The 19,615-nt window shown below is 46.6% G+C and overlaps 1 protein-coding gene across 2 annotated transcripts in view; it reads left to right on the top strand.

The window, feature by feature from the left end:
* Positions 1-2,688: 2,688 nt before the first annotated feature.
* LOC117404636 (vigilin) overlaps positions 2,689-19,615 on the top strand; it is a 28,970-nt gene continuing 12,043 nt past the window's right edge. Inside the window, exons 1-17 of one of the 2 annotated variants that reach the window (XM_059015292.1) lie at positions 2,689-2,826; positions 8,358-8,440; positions 8,762-8,869; positions 9,153-9,301; positions 9,833-10,048; positions 10,939-11,145; positions 11,720-11,935; positions 12,650-12,856; positions 13,682-13,789; positions 14,225-14,329; positions 15,118-15,196; positions 15,824-15,963; positions 16,270-16,374; positions 17,208-17,321; positions 17,668-17,754; positions 18,530-18,661; positions 19,147-19,365. In XM_059015292.1, the coding sequence (XP_058871275.1) occupies positions 8,794-8,869; positions 9,153-9,301; positions 9,833-10,048; positions 10,939-11,145; positions 11,720-11,935; positions 12,650-12,856; positions 13,682-13,789; positions 14,225-14,329; positions 15,118-15,196; positions 15,824-15,963; positions 16,270-16,374; positions 17,208-17,321; positions 17,668-17,754; positions 18,530-18,661; positions 19,147-19,365 (2,160 nt within the window). In that variant the 5' untranslated portion in view covers positions 2,689-2,826; positions 8,358-8,440; positions 8,762-8,793. The remainder of the gene's footprint in view (positions 2,827-8,357; positions 8,441-8,761; positions 8,870-9,152; positions 9,302-9,832; positions 10,049-10,938; positions 11,146-11,719; positions 11,936-12,649; positions 12,857-13,681; positions 13,790-14,224; positions 14,330-15,117; positions 15,197-15,823; positions 15,964-16,269; positions 16,375-17,207; positions 17,322-17,667; positions 17,755-18,529; positions 18,662-19,146; positions 19,366-19,615) is intronic. The other variant, XM_059015290.1, reaches the window with a different exon arrangement.

A 19,615-nucleotide genomic window follows, 5' to 3' on the forward strand; every position in this document is an offset into this window, starting at 1 on the left:
GTGGGGTGGGGTGGGGTATGTATACTGTGTTGGGCTATTACCCAGCACGTCCCGAGTCAAAATGTAAGGCGGGGGTTGTAATAAATTGTGATACTCCCTCAGAGCATTTTTTTTTTCTGGGAGGCGCTGCGTCATTTTAATAAGGAAGTTGCCGTCAAAAAAAAATATTTAACGTGTGTTATAATAATAATTTAAAAAAGGAGCAGGCTTCCTTCGTCACGTTAAAAGATAAATTATTCCGTGACGCGTCTCGCGTGGAGCACACACCATGCTGAGACACGGGGGATGTTTTAACATGCAGGCGCTGGTTTGTTGTCTTTTGCATGTTAACCTTTGCATTGTATTACTTGTATTACTTGTATTGTAACACTTGAAATGTATTTGCTTACGATTGTAAGTCGCCCTGGATAAGGGCGTCTGCTAAGAAATAAATAATAATAATAATAATAATAATAATAATAATAATAATAATAATAATAATAATAATAATAATAACTCTTACGGATTTGAAATAATTCATACACTGACACGCAGTCGGGTTATCTGGGCGCTTCCTCGAGCTGTGGTTAATGACACGAGGAACATACACTTCGTTATGTGGAGGGAAGGGTGACAAGTTAGCTGTGTTTGAGTTTGTGTTTGAATTGTGTTTGAGTTTGTGTTTGAATTGTGTTTGAGTTTGTGTTTGAGTCGAAACGTGCCGAGTGATATAGTGCCCCCGATCAAAGGCCTTTCTTCAATACATATTCATGTATCGCCATATATATATATATATATATATATATATATATATTATAATATAATAATTACAATCTTCACTCATTTATACGCTTTCGGTGTTCAGCAGCAGCTATGATGTAAAAGTTTGCAATAGAAAACAAATATGATACATATATATTTTCTTTTTTTCCTCTCATTGCTTGAAATGTTTTTTGGTTTTTTTTGTTTACGATTGTAAGTCGTCCTGGATAAGAGCGTCTGCTAAGAAATTAATAATAATAATAATAATAATAATAATAATAATAATAATAATAATATACGAGGAGAAATTAGTTTCTTCCTATGAAGTGATCATGCATGTGCTTGCTAGTCTTCCTCATGTCCCCACAAATATATAACTAGAAAATGTTTTTTTTATATATCGGTCCCCATATGAGGTCGCCATGCAGGAAATGGTTAAAGAATAACAGTTCAATAATAGGCAGTATGGAAGAACGAACCACCAACATTTTATTTAGAGTAAAAGGGAACTTAATCATTAAAATTATACTTGTGTGTCAACATTACAGTGCATTTGCTGCCATCTAGCGTCCGTTTTCTAGTACTGACACGAAGATATCATAATGAAAAAGACGAGGAATAAAAAAAAATAAAAAAAGTTAATTTACTACGGAGCATGCGCGCCCGGAGTATCCCAAACAAAAGGGGCTCCTTTTAATCATGCGAATGACGTCATACACACTTACGTCAGAACTCGAAGGCTGTCAAATTTTATTGGATCATATGGCACTGTTGACAAAGAAAAAAAAAAAAAAAACGTTTATCATTTGTCTGCTTCAGCCCCGGTGTGCTTGATTAATTAATCAAGTAATATGATATACACGGGGCAAAGCGTGGCGTGATAATGCTGTCTCAATTAAACGTATATCAAATGTTCCTTCATTGACTTCCTCGCTTTATTAATATTATATTTCATAAGCCTAATGTGTGTTTATGAATGCATTTAATATTGTAGCACCAAACGGGGCTGTGCTGTCGATGCAGTGTCTATAAATCTCAAATGTCGGGAATACATTTTATAATGTATACAGGGTTTAAATTGACGAAGTAGTTCCGTCCACCACCGCTGCCTGCCTGTCTGCCGTTGACGTCACCGTACCGCTATAATCCGTATTAACATGCGTGTTTTATAGAAATACAAAGGTCAGACCCACACTGACTGTATTTAAGTATAATTAATTACAGGAATGGAAATAAGACTCCCGTCGCATAGCAGTTTGATCCACTGCTGGTTTTACGTTGGGTTTAATAAGACTCACCTGAGAGCTTTTCACCAAGCTTGTATTAAAACCTGGAAATGGGGAAACTGCTATGGAAAATGAGTCTTATTATTATTATTTATTTCTTAGCAGACGCCCTTATCCAGGGCGACTTAAAATTGTTACAAGATATCACATTATTTTTACATACAATTACCCATTTATACAGTTGGGTTTTTACTGGAGCAATCTAGGTAAAGTACCTTGCTCAAGGGTACAGCAGCAGCGTCCCCCACCTGGGATTGAACCCACGACCCTCCGGTCAAGAGTCCAGAGCCCTAACCACTACTCCACACTGCTGCCCATGAGTCTTATTTCCATGCCTGAATGATTAAGCATTATTATTATTATTATTATTATTATTATTAATATTACTACTACTACTACTACTACTACTACTACTACTACTACTACTACTACTAATAATAATAATAATAATAATAATAATAATAATAATAATAATAATAATTCATTTTTAGCCTTCAAAATCTAAACTGCAATGCGTAGTGCTGAACAGGTTCCAGTTTAAAATTCACAAACTCGGGCATATATCACGTGAAAAAAAAAAAAAAAAAATTCTAATCAATAACTCCAGCAAAAGAATAATGACTCCGTGATAAACAGACGGACTACTTAACCTTATGAATGCTGCTGCCCGCGGCAGGATACTGCGGCTTTTCCGGCGGCGAGGCAGTGGTGTGTCCTTGTGACGTGCCGTGCGTGGAGTCCCTCCGCTGACGGGAGCGCGCTGTGTTTTTATTATTTCGGATTCAGGAGTCGGAAGCAGGTGAGAGGATTATAATAAATATAAGCGCGTTTTATTTTATTTTTTGTTATCAGCAACGGGGTTTGGTCGCTTTTTCCCCTCCCAGGCTGTCTAGTTAAGCTAATTGTTCAATTTCTTGTAGACGGGACGAGTCTTTTGAAACCCCAGTTAGGTAGAAACGGTGTTATAAGTAATGATAACTGTCTCGGGCCTCAAAAGGATGCCCACAAATGATATTAATGCACGTTTTATTAATGCATTTTTTTTTTATTGCTTATCATATTTGTTTTATAGTAGTTGGATAATACAGTAATATTATATATATATATATATATATATATATATATATATATATATATATATATATATATATAATCTCAGTACATAATGCTGATGCTAAATTGAATCTAACGGTTTTGATACGTTATGTATTATTATTTTTATAATATAGATATGTAATGTGGGTTTAATCGTTGAAATGCAGTAGCACAGTATATCTAATAATTGAAACAATTCGATAAAATATTGTTTTTCCCCCCCTGAATATTCAACGGTTACCACAAGAGTCTGTGTTATTTAAATTGTTATGTACAGTGCAGCACGATTCGGTTCTTTCTTTGTGGACATTATTATTATTATTATTATTATTATTATTATTATTATTATTATGATATTCTTGTGAGACACGACAGGTTGTGTTATAAGGTATTACAATTGATATATTCTCGTCGTATGCGCCGAACTGTATCATTTTTTAACCAGGAAAGCGCTTCTACTGTCTGCTTACATTTTAACCGCTACCAAAGCTTAATAAAAATGATCGAAGTTATGGAGGTGGAGGGGGTGGGTATGGGGGAGACAGCTGATTACTGTAATATAATCCAGGACAGTTTGTGTCTATTAACTACAATCTAACTACCGTTCTACTATATGATAAAGCAGGCCTGGTTGAGCGTACAGTTTGTTTATGTTATCCCACTATAGTCTTAATAGGGGCACACACTTTCATACCCGTATTAAAACTAGCACTGCCCTCTACAATAGCCACCGACAAATTCAACATCATTGGTTATCAATTCGATATAATGTCCACCTTATATTTCCAGTCTATTTATAAGGATGAAGCAGGGATGGAGACTCTTATGAGGCTGTGTGGTCCAGTGGTTAAAGAAAAGGGCTTGTAACCAGGAGGACCCCGGTTCAAATCCCACCTCAGCCACTGACTCACTGTATAAGTGAGTGTGTGTGACCCTGAGCAAGTTACTGAACCTCATTGTGCTCCGTCTTTCGGGTGAGACGTTGTTGTAAGTGACTCTGCAGCTGATGCATAGTTCACACACCCTAGTCTCTGTATCTTGTAAAGCTCTTTGTGATGGTGGTCCACCATGAAAGGCGCTATATACAAATAAAGATTATTATTATTATTATTATTATCTTACTGTATTTCCATTTGTGTTGTATTGAATTAGCTGGCTCTCAGATCCCCAGTACAGCACTGAGTTCTCTACACTAGACTGTATTGAATTAGCTGGCTCTCAGATCCCCAGTACAGCACTGAGTTCTCTACACTAGACTGTATTGAATTAGCTGGCTCTCAGATCCCCAGTACAGCACTGAGTTCTCTACACTAGACTGTATTGAATTAGCTGGCTCTCAGATCCCCAGTACAGCACTGAGTTCTCTATACTAGACTGTATTGAATTAGCTGGCTCTCAGATCCCCAGTACAGCACTGAGTTCTCTATACTAGACTGTATTGAATTAGCTGGCTCTCAGATCCCCAGTACAGCACTGAGTTCTCTACACTAGACTGTATTGAATTAGCTGGCTCTCAGATCCCCAGTACAGCACTGAGTTCTCTACACTAGACTGTATTGAATTAGCTGGCTCTCAGATCCCCAGTACAGCACTGAGTTCTCTATACTAGACTGTATTGAATTAGCTGGCTCTCAGATCCCCAGTACAGCACTGAGTTCTCTATACTAGACTGTATTGAATTAGCTGGCTCTCAGATCCCCAGTACGCTGTTTTCTTTTTCTCTCTCCTCTCCTGTATTTTTGTCTCCTCCCCCCTCTATTTTCTCCACTCTCTGCCTCTCTCCTCTTTTTCCTCCCTCTTTCTATTTTCTTCTCTGTCTCCCCCTCTTTTTTCCTCTCTATTTTCTTCTCTGCCTCTCCTTGCTCTCCCCCTCTCTCCTCTGTTTGTCCTCCCTCTCTGTTTTCTTGTCTCTCCCTGCTCTCTTTTCCTCTACAGTCTCTCTCTCTCCCTCTCCTCCAGTATGTCTCCTGGGTGGTTTCACAGTAGTGTGTTCGTGAGGTGAGATTCAGTTCAGATCTGCTGTAAAAGGATTTTGATGTTGTTTTTCTGATTGCATCGCTGCATGACAAAGCTCTCCTCCAGCCCAGAATCCAGACAGATTTCATCTCAGGGTAAAGCATAGGGAAGCATTGTAAAGCACAGAGAGGTCTGGTAAAGCATAGGGAAGCATTGTAAAGCACAGAGAGGTCTGGTAAAGCATAGGAAAGCATTGTAAAGCACAGAGAGGTCTGGTAAAGCATAGGAAAGCATTGTAAAGCACACAGGGGTCTGGTAAAGCACAGGGAAGCATTGTAAATCACAGAGAGGTGTGGTAAAGCATAGGGAAGCATTCTAAAGCACAGAGAGGTCTGGTAAAGCATAGGGAAGCATTGTAAAGCACACAGAGGTCTGGTAAAGCACAGGGAAGCATTGTAAATCACAGAGAGGTCTGGTAAAGCATAGGGAAGCATTGTAAAGCACACAGAGGTCTGGTAAAGCATAGGGAAGCATTGTAAAGCACAGAGAGGTTTGGTAAAGCATAGGGAAGCATTGTAAAGCACAGAGAGGTGTGGTAAAGCATAGAGAAGCATTGTAAAGCACAGAGAGGTGTGGTAAAGCACAGGGAAGCATTGTAAATCACAGAGAGGTGTGGTAAAGCACAGGGAAGCATTGTAAAGCACAGAGAGGTGTGGTAAAGCATAGGGAAGCATTGTAAAGCACAGAGATGTCTGGTAAAGCATAGGGAAGCATTGTAAAGCACAGAGAGGTCTGGTAAAGCACAGGGAAGCATTGTAAAGCACAGAGAGGTCTGGTAAAGCATAGGGAAGCATTGTAAAGCACAGAGAGGTCTGGTAAAGCATAGGGAAACATTGTAAAGCACAGAGAGGTCTGGTAAAGCATAGGGAAGCATTGTAAAGCACAGAGAGGTCTGGTAAAGCATATTTAAAAAAAAACATGGCAAAGCATGTGAAACTGTAGTAAATGCATTGTATAAAAATCCAGTGCAGATTTGCCCTGGTGATCCTGTATATACGGGCTGTGCAGAGTTTGGTGGAGCAGCGCTGTGCAGCATTACAAAGAGCTGCACGCTTTGAATCGAATCGGATTGCTTCTTGCATGACTCAAGCTGTCCTCCCCAGCAATGGCAGGTTCAGACAGACATTAACACGCTGGCAGCCTGGGGAGCAGAAGAAAAGCAGCTCACAGATAAGAGAGGCTCAGCTGTCAGCCCAGAGGAGCCTGTTAGTTCTGACACGTACACACACACCCACATGCACATGTGCACACACACACACACACACACGCACATGTGCACACACACACACACACACCCACACGCACATGTGCACACACACACACACAGAGCAATTAGGAGAGGTTGGGAGCTGAATACTTGTGCGGACCAGGAGAGCTCTCTGGGGCGTTGGTGTGGTTTGCTGTGCTCTGTGTGTGTGTGTGTGTGTGTGTGTGTGTGTGTGTGGGGGGGGGGGGGGGGGCGCATGGGTGTGTGTGGGGGTGGGTGGGAGGGTGGGTGGGAGTGTTTGAAAACGAGACTGCGGTCGCAACATTATTTTGTGTTGTAAACAAACTGGCATGCCAACGAGTTCTGGTTCCAAAAAAAAAAAAAAAAAGTTCTCCTGCTTTTATGGAAGGCCGTTTATCTGAAAGCAGTTTGAAATCAGACTCGGTCATTTCCTTCTGGAGGAGAGCTGAGATCAGTTTCAACTGGGACTCTGTCTGTCTGTCTGTCTGTCTGCCCCAATTAGCATTGCTATGTTGCCACAGTGGCACACCGCCCTAGTGGTCGTTCCTGAAATCGCATTGGCTCCTTGATTTTATTTAACAATAATGCTACGTTTTCATCCGCCACTGGGAATGGATTTGAGCAGCGGGTTTGAGGATTTGAGATCAGTTTCAATCGGGACTCTGCCTGCCTGCCTGCCTGCCTGTCAGTCTCTCTGTCTCGGGCTGGCGGAACTCGATCTGTCCACCCTGACTCTGGAAGTCACCTGACGAGCGTCCAACGAAAAGGACGCGAGAGAGAGGAAGGTTTTAAATTTAAAAAAATGAGGAGGGCTGTGAATATACTCTCAGGGGAACATCAGAGGTTAGAGAATACAAAGACTTTTCCGTACTGCAGGGTTGCAGACTGGATTGGAGGACTGCAGATGGAACCGGCCCCAGTTTGATACTGGGAACGAGGCGAGGTTGAGCAGACTGGGTTCAGAGCACTAATTATTGGGATACTATGAGTAGTTCTTGATTGTTTATCACACTGGAAAGGATTATCGCTAAACGTGTATCTAAAGCCACTGCCGCTGGGGTGAGCCTCTCTCTTTCTGTAGCCGTCCATAGAGAAATGTGTGAAGTGCAATTAAACTGGCTGTCAGAGAATGACTTTTAAGTCAGTCCCATTTTCCACCATGCCCTAGCTTTGGTTTAAAAAGCCAACAAGCCTAAAAAAGTCTAACTTAAGTGGGGGAAAAAAGTCACGACTAACACAAAGTGATTTTCAGAACTGTTGGGTTTTATTTTTTTAGACGGCAAGCGACTGTTGATAATGTCACAGTCCCTCGACTCTGCAGCACACCCGTCTGCCTGGATGGCGTGCTGGCGTTTTCTCCTGTGTCTGGCGAGGCGTGAATGGTGCTTATTACCCTGGTGCTGCAAACCCAGTGTAATTAGCAGCACACTGCCCGGGTCTCTCAGCTCACAGAAGCACCCAGGAGAGGGTTATAAAAAGCCGCTGTGCTGTTTGTTTCATTGCCAGCCGGGTGCGAAGGAGGCATTTAACTTGTTGTACAATAAAGAAAAGCGATCAGGCAAAACCGCGTTCTCACTGGCTGGCACTGAACGCTTCCCTTCCCTGTTATGGGAAAAAAAAAAAAAGATGGTATCTGTCTGTCTGTCTGTCTGTCTGTCAGTCCCAATTAGCATTGCCTGGGCGCTCCTGTAAGTGATAGTGATGTACAATCAGAATTGGAAATGCAGGCTGTTTTGAAGCTGAAAGGCAAATTAGCATTATGGAATAAAATAATACGAGCATAGGATAAACAAAGGGATTTACATTCACAGACGAATGCGCTGCGAGCCGAGGAGTTCTGCTGAACTGGGGGGAAAAAAACATGATTGTGGGGTGTGGCAGCAGTAAGACTCAACTGTTATAGAAGTGAGTGTTTGTGTGAGTGCGTGTGTGTGCGCGTGTGTGCGTGTGCGTTTTCTACCTAACACGTTTCTGTTTCGTTTCCTCCACAGCGCCAAAAAACACAGATCCACACTGAAGCACCATCGGTAGCTTCGTTCAGGACGGACTTCTCTGGCATTTGACCATTTTGCAGGTGGGTGCAGGGATGAAAGACAGACTCCGATTGCGTAGCAGTTTCCTCCATTCCAGGTTTAATAAGAGCTTCATTACTAATTAGGTTTATTTTAGTGTTTCTAAAGCTGAGGGAACACGAAGCCACTTTTTCAGGAGCAGCGGCTTGAAACCTGGTTCCAGGAGACCTAGTTTGAGGTTTGCTGTGGCCTGAAACCTCGTCTCCTGAAACCAAGTTCCAAGCCGCACAGGGGCTCCGTGTTCCCTCAGCTTAACTGGCACGATTGAGAGTTTTCTAGTCACAGACGACGTTACAATAACCATGACGCTCCTGTTTTCGCAGTGGAATAGCGGAATACCCCTGAGTTTGAAACCATGAGCTCTGTGGCTGTCTTGACCGCGGAGAGCTTTGCCGAGCATCGCAGCGGCCTGAAGGATGAGGAGTTGGCAGGTAACTGTGCGGCTTGGAACTTGGTTTCAGGAGACTATAGGTTTCAGGGCTTGTTACCAGGAGGTTCCCAGTTCAAAACCCCGGCTCAGCCACTGACTCACTGTGTGTGTGACCCAGAGCAAGGAGGTTAAGCGACTCAGGGTCACACACAGGGAGTCGGTGGCTGAGCCGGGGATTTGAACCTCCTGGTATCTCTAGCCGCTGGTCCCCCTAGCCTCCCTGTGCAGCTCTGGTGAGCTGGGTGTGTTTCTCCAGTGTGGTGTGCTTTGCTTTGCCCTGGCAGATGGAGTTCCCGTGGACGAAGCTTACATCCCCACCTACCTGGAGGCTTTCCCTCCCCTGCCGGAGAAGGGGGCTCCAGGGGAGACATCCAGCGAGTCGGGGGGTGCGTGGAGCAAGATCCGGCCAATCAAATCCTCCGTCATCACCCAGGTAGGGTTCCGCCGGTCCTGCAGAAACTCCCAACGAGATGGGGTCAGTCCTCGTGTCAGACGGGATGTGCATCTGTTTCGAAATGTTGGGTGGGTCCCTCCTAATCAAGCTGAGAGCCTTAGAGTCTGTAAACAAAGAAAAAAGAGGAGGCTTTTTTCTTCTATTCCTGCCTTCCCTTTCCTCTTCCCTTCATTCTCGCCCTTTCTCTCTGTTTTTCTTACTCTTTCCATCCATTCGTTTTCTTTCCTCCCTTTCTATTTTTCTTTCATTCTTTTTTCTCTCCTTTCTTGCTTCTTCCCTGTATTTGCCTTTTTTCCTCCTTCTCTGTCCTTCTTCCATCCCTCTCTTTCCCACCTGTACTGTAGTGGTTTGTTTCCCTTTCCCTCTTTCTTTAATTCCTTCCCTTCTTTCTCTCGCTCTCTGTTTTTCTTTCCTTCCTTTCTGTTTTTCCTTTTTCCTTCCCTCCCCCCCTCTCTCGGTCTCTCTCCTCCCCTCTGCGCTTGTCTCACCCCCTCCCTTCTCTCTCTGCAGGTGTTTCACGTCCCTCTGGAAGAGCGCAGGTACAAGGACAACAGCCAGTTTGGAGAGGGGGAGGAGGCCAAGCTGTGCCTGGACATCATGCAGAAGACGGGGGCCCACATTGAGCTGTCTCTGGCCAAGGACCAGGGCCTGTCCATCATGGTGACGGGAAAACTGGACTCCGTGATGAAGGCACGCAAGGAGATCGTCGCTCGGCTCCAGACTCAAGTAATTTCAGTCTCCAGTTCATTTCATGAGTCTTCCCCTCCTTTCTCAAATGCACAAACCCGCTGCATTGAAAGAATCCATTCCCAACACAGGAGGCTTGTTGCTAGGGAGTTGACGTCACTGCCTTGTGACTTTAGCTGGTGCATTGCTGCCTCGCTGGCTAAAATAAAAACCGCTTCAGCAAGGAGATATTTAATTTATTATTATTATTATTATTCACAGTACAAGTATTAATACAATTAAGAGCAAGATAAAATACAATGACTTCGGTTCTAGCAAGTACAAGTATATGATAAAATACGATTCAATAACGGAGCAGATAAGTGTCAGTGATATTTACATCAGGATATAATTAAATACAAAATACTACAGATTAAATAACACTTGTTATTTAATCTGTATAGCACAATAAGGCAAAGTACTTTGTCTTATTGCGCTATACGTGTGTATATGATAACAGTACAATATTAATGCTTTGTTTTTAATGGTTTTGTGTGTTGTTCTTTGTGATGTGCAGTATAAAATAAAAGCTTAGGCACACGCAGTTAGACAGTAAAAATGGGGAGCCAACTCCAGGGCTGCGATATATCCGAATCCGCAGGATAGCGAGGGGCGATATAACGAGGGCTGGGTGTATATTGGACAGGAAGTACAATACAATACAGTTTACACTTCTATAGAGCCTTGCCTCTCAAGGATCCCAATCTGCAGTTAGAAGTCCCAGCTTCCCAACCATAGTCAATAATCAATCATTCAAAAGCTCTAGGGGGGCGATAATTAAACCGTTCAAGGGGGGCTCTCGAAACAAAGGCCACGCTGATCATAAAAAAGGTTGTTGCCCGACTCGGGCATGCGTACCAGCCTCTCAGCGCTGCCGTGTGTCCCCACAGGCCTCGGCCACTGTCGGCATCCCCAAGGAGCACCATCGCTTTGTGATCGGCAAGAACGGGGAGAAGCTGCAGGAGCTGGAGCTCAAGACAGCCACCAAGATCAACATCCCGCGCCCTGAGGACCCCAGCACCCAGATCAAGATCACCGGCACCAAGGAGGGCATCGAGAAGGCCAGGCACGAGGTCCTGCTCATCTCAGCAGAGCAGGTATAGACATCTGCACCCTGCCACCCTGCACCCTGCACCCTACACCCTACACTCCCTCTGCATTGAGCAAGCCTAGCACGAGGTCCTGCTCATCTCAGCAGAGCAGGTATAGACATCTGCACCCTGCACCCTGCCCCCTACATCCTACACTCCCTCTGCATCGAGAAGGCCAGGCACGAGGTCCTGCTCATCTCAGCAGAGCAGGTATAGACATCTGCACCCTGCCACCCTGCACCCTACACCCTGCACCCTACACTCCCTGTGCATCGAGAAGGCCAGGCACGAGGTCCTGCTCATCTCAGCAGTGCAGGTATAGACATCTGCACCCTGCCACCCTGCCCCCTACATCCTACACTCCCTCTGCATCGAGAAGGCCAGGCACGAGGTCCTGCTCATCTCAGCAGAGCAGGTATAGACATCTGCACCCTGCCCCCTACTCCCTGCACCCTACTCCTAAAAGATAGCTAGGAGAATATTTTCAAGTCCCGACCAGATCCTTCGGCGCACATTGCCCGCATCTGTTCTGCAGCCCTGTCTCCCCACCCCCGCTCACTCTCTCTGTCTCCCCCTGCAGGACAAGCGGGCGGTGGAGCGCGTGAGCCTGGAGAAGGCCTTCCACCCCTTCATCGCGGGCGCGTACAACAAGCAGGTGCAGGAGCTGTGCCAGGAGACGGGCGCGCGCATCAACATCCCGCCCCCTAGCGTCTTCAAGGACGAGATCATCATCACCGGGGAGAAGGAGCCCGTGGCACAGGCCCTGGCACGCATCCACGCCATCTACGAAGACAAGGTGCCATGGCAGTTACAACACAATTGCGTTCAATTGCAATGGTATTTACAATGGCGCTGCAGTAATGGTATTTATAATGACACTAAAAAATTAACAGAAAAAGCTGCACACACGAACATGTGGACTCTGTTTATTCTACCCAGCAGTGATCACAGATACAAACACACAAACATACTAGAGAACGATTATTCAAACAAACAGGGGAGTCACTGAAAGTGGTTGAAAATCCGAGAACGTTCTCTGTGTAAAACACAACATGGTAATTATAATTATTATTATTTATTTCTTAGCAGACGCCCTTATCCAGGGCGACTTACAATTGTTATAAGATATCACATTATTTTTACATACAATTACCCATTTATACAGTTGGGTTTTTACTGGAGCAATCTAGGTAAAGTACCTTGCTCAAGGGTACAGCAGCAGTGTCCCCCCCACCTGGGATTGAACCCACGACCCTCCGGTCAAGAGTCCAGAGCCCTAACCACTACGCCACACTGCTGCCCCAATTAATTACACATTACACAATTACATTGGTAATTATAATGAATTACACATTAGACATTGGTAATTGACCTCGGTTCTGACATAAGCACAACTTGTGCTCAAAAATATGTATTTGGCACGTAACAGGTTAATAATAAGAAACTACGAAAGTTTCGACGAGAGCGGCTCTTATCCCCCCTCCCTCCTCTTCCTCCTCTTCCTCCTCAGAAGCGCAAGACCACCACGATCTCGGTGGAGGTGAAGAAGTCCCAGCACAAGTACATCATCGGACCGAAGGGCACCACGCTGCAGGAGATCCTGGACGCCACGGGGGTGTCTGTGGAGATGCCCCCCCTGGACTCGGGCTCCGAGACCATCATCCTGCGGGGGGAGCCCGACAGTCTGGGGCCCGCGCTCACGCAGGTCTACGCCAAGGTAGGGGAGCCGGGGGGGGGGCACCGTGGGAGGCTGAAATGTTCAGTTGTGTGTTTCTAAAGAATTCGGTGGCTCCCTGTAATCAAGTTGAGAGGGTACAGGGAGGGGTGAGGGGTACAGGGAGGGGTACAGTGAGGGTACAGGGAGGGGTACAGTGAGGGTACAGGGAGGTGGGCAGGGTACAGGGAGGGGTACAGTGAGCATACAGGGAGGGGTACAGTGAGGGTACAGGGAGATGGGCAGGGTACAGGGAGGGGTACAGTGAGGTGGGAGGGTACAGTGAGGTGGGAGAATACAGGGAGGGGTATAATGAGGGTACAGTGAGGTGGGAGAATACAGGGAGGGGCATAATGAGGGTACAGGGAGGGGTACAGTGAGGTTGGAGAATACAGGGAGGGGCATAGTGAGGGTACAGGGAGGGGTACAGTGAGGTGGGAGAATACAGGGAGGGGTATAATGAGGGTACAGGGAGGGGTACAGTGAGGTTGGAGAATACAGGGAGGGGCATAGTGAGGGTACAGAGAGGGGTACAGGGAGGTGCGAGGGTACAGGGAGGTAGGCGAGGTACAGGGAGGTGGGAAGGTACAGGGAGGTGGGAGAATACAGCAAGGGGTACAGTGAGGTACAGGGATGGTACAGGGAGGATTAGAGTTAGAGTTACACTCTCAGTGAAATTCTAAGAGTAGTGGCTGCTGATAGGTTGCAGTGGGGGACTTGGCTTCTAATGTCGATTACTCTCCTCATCGCGCTGCAGTGGACCCTGGTGAGCTCAGGCAGGGCTGGCCTCCACGCTCTGGTTGATCTCTCTCTCTTTCTCTCTGCCAGGCTAAGAGTGTGCTGGTGTCTGAGGTGACGGCTCCAGCCTGGCTGCATCGCTTTATCATCGGGAAGAAAGGGCAGAACATCGGGCACATCACCCAGCAACTCCCCAAGGTGAGTCCCACACACACAGCTGGGAGGGAAATAAGACTCTCAGATCTCCAGTACAGCACTGAGTTCTCTATACTAGACTGTATTGAATTAGCTGGCTCTCAGATCCCCAGTACAGCACTGAGTTCTCTATACTAGACTGTATTGAATTAGCTGGCTCTCAGATCCCCAGTACAGCACTGAGTTCTCTATACTAGACTGTATTGAATTAGCTGGCTCTCAGATCCCCAGTACAGCACTGAGTTCTCTACACTAGACTGTATTGAATTAGCTGGCTCTCAGATCCCCAGTACAGCACTGAGTTCTCTATCCTAGACTGTATTGAATTAGCTGGCTCTCAGATCCCCAGTACAGCACTGAGTTCTCTACACTAGACTGTATTGAATTAGCTGGCTCTCAGATCCCCAGTACAGCACTGAGTTTGTGTTTGTGTTGCAGGTTCACATCGAGTTCACTGACGGAGAGGAGAAGATCACGCTGGAGGGACCCACAGAGGAGGTGGAGCAAGCCCAGGCACTGATACAGGAGATGATCAAGGAGCTGGTCAGAACACGCGCTGCTGTACCCTCTCCCTGTGCCCTCCCGCCCCATACTGTACCCCTCCCTGTACATATCGCTGTACTCTCACCCGTCCTGTACCCCTCACTCACCCCTCCTGGTTCTCTCCCTGTACCCCTAACTGAACCCTCATCCCTCAATCCCCGATAACTATAGCTTACCTTATAAAGGTTCCCCATAGCGTAATAAATCATGGGGAAGCAAGGGGAATAAAACAGGCTAATTCCAGGGCTTAAAAGAATGAGCTACGAAGATTGAGTAAACGTTGGAGAAAGACAGATATATATATATATATATATATATATATATATATATATAATGTTTGTTTTTTTTTAAATATGAGACCTCCAAAGTGATGGCAATATCTACAGCTCTGGCCAAAAGTTTCGCATTACCCTCTATATAGAATTAACTAATTCTGCTTCATAAAGTCGAATGAAACCTGCTGGATAATGTTCTGTTAACATATTGAGTTACACACCGCTTTGTAGTTTTCCTGTATACTTCTACGAAAAAGCTAATGTGACATTTCGCAAATCTAACATGAAATGCTACTGTACTACTATTATGGCTCCCGGTATAGACTCCCCCCCACCCCCCACCCCCCCGAGATCATTTTGTAGTGTCTTCGATTACACAATGTCAAATAAATTCTGTTCATATTGTTTTGTTTTTAAATTATGTCTCACTCCTACAATTCTAGGCAATGTAAAACTCTTTGGCCAGAGCTGTATTTGATAGCTTTACTGTCCTTTTGTGTTCTTCCCCCGCAGCTCCTCCGGATGGATTACACCGAAGTGAGGATCGACCAGCGCTTTCACAGGCACCTGATCGGAAAGAACGGAGCCAACAGTGAGTTCAACAGCCAAGAACGATGACCTGCAGCTCTGCTGTAAAGCTGAAACTTTTACGACTTCACGAAAATCACCTGCGGTAATAAACCAGGGGGTTAGAAACTCACGCGAGTCCAGAGCTCACAGTCAGAGCGACACTGCGGTCCATGGTGAAGGGCTGAAAACCTCAGGAGAGTTTTAGGGAACAGCGATGAGAAGCTGTTTGCCCTTGGAAGTACAGAGTGTTATCGTTTTAAATGATCAGGAGCCAGGAGTGTCAGCTTAGATAGTCATATCAAACAGCAGCTCTAAATTCCTTCATCACCCCCTGCCCCATCTCTCTGCCTCCCTCTCCCCTCTCATCTCCCTGCCTCCCTCTCCTATTCCCCTCTCCCCATCTCCCTGCCTCCCTCCTCTGTCCTCACCTCCTCCCTTTCCCACTCTCTTTCCCCACTCCCCCCTGTCTCTCTCCCCTCTCCCCATCTCCCTGCCTCCCTCCTGTCCTCACCTCCCTTTCCACTTTCCCATTCTCTTTCCCCACTCCCCGTCGCTCTCCCCATCTCCCTGCCTCCCTCCTCTGTCTTCACCTCCTCCCTTTCCCCACTCCCCCCTGTCCCCCTCCCCTCTCGCTCCTCTCTGTCCCCAGTAAACCGGATGAAGGAGCAGTACAAGGTGTGTGTGCGAGTCCCACAGGACGTGGAGAGGAGCAGTCTGGTTCGGATCGAGGGGGAGCTCCAGGGGGTGCAGCTGGCACGCAAGGAGCTGCTGGAGCTGTCAGCCAGGATGGTACGGGAGTGTGTCTGTGTGCCTGGGATTTACATGAACAGTGAACCTCTCACTTAACCCTGTTATAAGTTTACCACAGTCAATTTACACTGTGATTTTGCAGTTTTTTCCCCCCATGCTTTCCCCATGTTTATACTTTCTCCCTGTCTGCATGGGTGTCTGTGTGCCTATGTGTGTGTGTGTGTATGTCTTTGTCTGGGTGTGTGTGTGCATGTATGCGTGTGCATGTGTGTGCGTGAGTGCGTGCGTGCGTGCGGCTCTCATTCTGTCCCTGCAGTTTCTCACTGCTCCTCTGCTGGTTCCCAGGAGAACGAGCGCACCAAGGACCTCATAATCGAGCAGCGCTTTCACCGCACCATCATCGGACAGAAGGGAGAAAAGATAAAGGAGGTCCGGGACAAGTTCCCTGAGGTGAGGAGCGGCCGTTACAGCTCAGTGAAGCATAGCAAAGTGGAGTGCAGCACAGTGAAAACATGGTGAAGCATTGTAAAGCACAGAGAGGTGTGGTAAAGCATAGGGAAGCATTGTAAAGCACAGAGAGGTATGGTAAAGCATAGGGAAGCATTGTAAAGCACAGAGAGGTGTGGTAAAGCATAGGGAAGCATTGTACAGCACAGAGAGGTCTGGTAAAGCATAGGGAAGCATTGTAAAGCACAGAGAGGTCTGGTAAAGCATAGGGAAGCATTGTAAAGCACAGAGAGGTGTGGTAAAGCATAAGGAAGCATTGTAAAGCACAGAGAGGTCTGGTAAAGCATAGGGAAGCATTGTAAAGCACAGAGAGGTCTGGTAAAGCATAGGGAAGCATTGTAAAGCACAGAGAGGTCTGGTAAAGCATAGGGAAGCATTGTAAAGCACAGAGAGGTGTGGTAAAGCATAGGGAAGCATTGTAAAGCACAGAGAGGTGTGGTAAAGCATAGGGAAGCATTGTAAAGCACAGAGAGGTCTGGTAAAGCATAGGGAAGCATTGTAAAGCACAGAGAGGTCTGGTAAAACATAGGGAAGCATTGTAAAGCACAGAGAGGTCTGGTAAAGCATAGGGAAGCATTGTAAAGCACAGAGAGGTCTGGTAAAGCATAGGGAAGCATTGTAAAGCACAGAGAGGTGTGGTAAAGCATAGGGAAGCATTGTAAAGCACAGAGAGGTGTGGTAAAGCATATTACCACACCACGCGGCCGTGCCTTTACCAGGGGAGACCCTCGGGGACCCCAAGTTTTTAGTTTAACTTGTTTTTTTTTTGTTTCCAGGTCATCATAAACTTCCCTGACCCGGCTCAGAAGAGCGACATCGTGCAGCTCCGCGGGCCCAAGAACGAGGTGGAGAAGTGCGTCAAGTACCTACAGAGAGGCATCGCTGAACTGGTGAGACTGCCCTGGACTCACACAGGGAGGGAGAGGGGGAGACAGTCGCTGACAATCAGGTGAGGGTCATTCCTGGTGAAACGAGTGCAGAAACAGCGGCTCGGGTTTGTGGCAATCGCTGCTTTTTCTTACTCTGCGGAGAACAGCGATCCACGCAAACCCAAGCAGCAGTTTCCGCGCTCGTTCCCCTCGGAGCGGTGAATCAGCCCGATCGACACCAGCGACCCTCGCCTGCGGAGAGCAATCAGATAATTGCTTTGTGCGGCGGGCTGAGATACCCGTTCATGAGAGAACTTCTTGATTGTGCCTGTCCGGCTGAATTGACCCTGCTGCATTTCTCTCCTAGATTGAGAACAGTTTCTCCATCTCGGTCCCCATCTTCAAGCAGTTCCATAAAAACATCATCGGGAAGGGAGGCGCCAACATCAAGAAGGTAAGATGAATGCAGAAGGGCTGAAATAAAAACCTGCGGAGATCGATAGGGGTGCATCGATACGCTGTTACAATGTCACGATATGTATCACGATAGACAGGTCGCGATATGATAATAATAATAATATTTATTTGGCAGACGCCTTTATCCCAGGTGACTCACACAGGTGTTACAGGGCAGCGCAGGGTTACAATGCAAGCTTCGTATTTAAACAGTGTAGTTTACAGTCAGTGCAAATAATAATACTACTAGAATACAATACTAGGATGCAGCAAGTTAGGATCACAGCGAGTTATATCTACAGTGACAGATTAGCAGTGCAATAGTGCAAGGATAGCGCAGCAGCTGAGGATCCAGTAACGTGGTGCTGAGGTCAGGCGAGTCCAGCGCAGAGCAGGAGGGGCGGATCAGGAGATCTACAAGCGCAGTCTGAACAGGGGGGTCTTGAGGAGGCGACGGGAGGCAGTGAGAGACGGAGCAGTCCTGAAGTTCTCCGGTAGTTGGTTCCACCACAGTTAAGCATTACGATACGTGTGACCTGATGTTTGTTTCCAAGCAGCTGTTTCTTCACCCGTTTCCCTCTGAACGGTAAAACCAGCCCGATCGACACCAGAGACCCTCGCCTCCATCTGAACGATCACATTGTGTAGCACTAGTTAATAATTACAGGTGACGGTATTTGGTCCCGGTATTACGATCCACAATTGCTGAGGTCATTAAAATAGCTCCGCCCCCTGCCCCGCCCACCTCTTCCTGTGGTGTCGCACTGAAACAGATCCGTGAGGAAACGAACACCAAGATCGACCTGCCCACAGAGAACAGCAACTCCGAGGTGATCGTGATCACAGGGAAGAAGCCGCACTGCGAGGCAGCGCGGGATCGAATCCTGGCCATTCAGAGAGAGCTGGTGAGTGGAGACGCAGGGAAGGAAACAACACTCCCACACCACACAGCAGTGTGATCCATTCCTGGTTTTACTAGGAGTTTATTAAGACACACCTGAGCTTGATTACCTGTACAGGTATGGCAAAAATTTTGCGTCCCCTTATAGAATTTCAAAATGTGACTCAAAACTCAAAACTCAAACATGAAATACTACTGCACTACTATTATGGCTTCCGGTAGTCGTTTTTTGCGATATCATTTTGTAGTTTCTTTGATTGCACGATCATTTTGATTAGTTTTGATGCGTCATGACATAAGCAATGATAACGTTTGTGTTTGTTGGTTTGTATCGCGATTAGCCTTGGCGTATTGCGTCCGGTGGTCGAATCTCTTGGAGAATACTTTGCTTGCCTCCCGAGGGGCGTTCTCTTAGCCAGAGACTGCTGCTGTATCGGCTTAGCGGTTAACTGTGCTGCTAAACGGCTGCTTGGTGTCTCTACCTTCCAGGCAAACATCAAGGAGGCGGAGGTGTCGATCCCGGCCAGGCTGCACAACTCCCTGATCGGGGCGAAGGGGCGCCTGGTGCGCGCCGTCATGGAGGAGTGCGGGGGGGCCCACATCCACTTCCCCGCCGAGGGATCGGGCAGCGACAAGGTCACCATCAGGGGTCCTGTGGAGGAGGTGGAGAGAGCCAAGAGACAGCTGCTGCAGCTGGCCGAGGAGAAGGTGGGGCCTGGGTACCGTATACCATAGAATATGAGGGCTTGGATGCCGTATACCATGTAATATCAGGTCTTGGGTATACCGGATAAGTAGGGCTTCCGATTGTTAAAGAAAGGGGCTTTGTTACCAGGAGGTTCAAATCCCTGCTCAGCCACTGACTCCCTGTGTGTGTGTGTGACCCTGAGCAAGTCACTGAACCTCTTTGTGCTCCATCCTTCGGATGAGACGTCAAACAAACGAGCTCCTATTGGAA

This window comes from Acipenser ruthenus, chromosome 50 (assembly GCF_902713425.1).
Source record: "Acipenser ruthenus chromosome 50, fAciRut3.2 maternal haplotype, whole genome shotgun sequence".
Lineage (NCBI taxonomy): Eukaryota > Metazoa > Chordata > Actinopteri > Acipenseriformes > Acipenseridae > Acipenser > Acipenser ruthenus.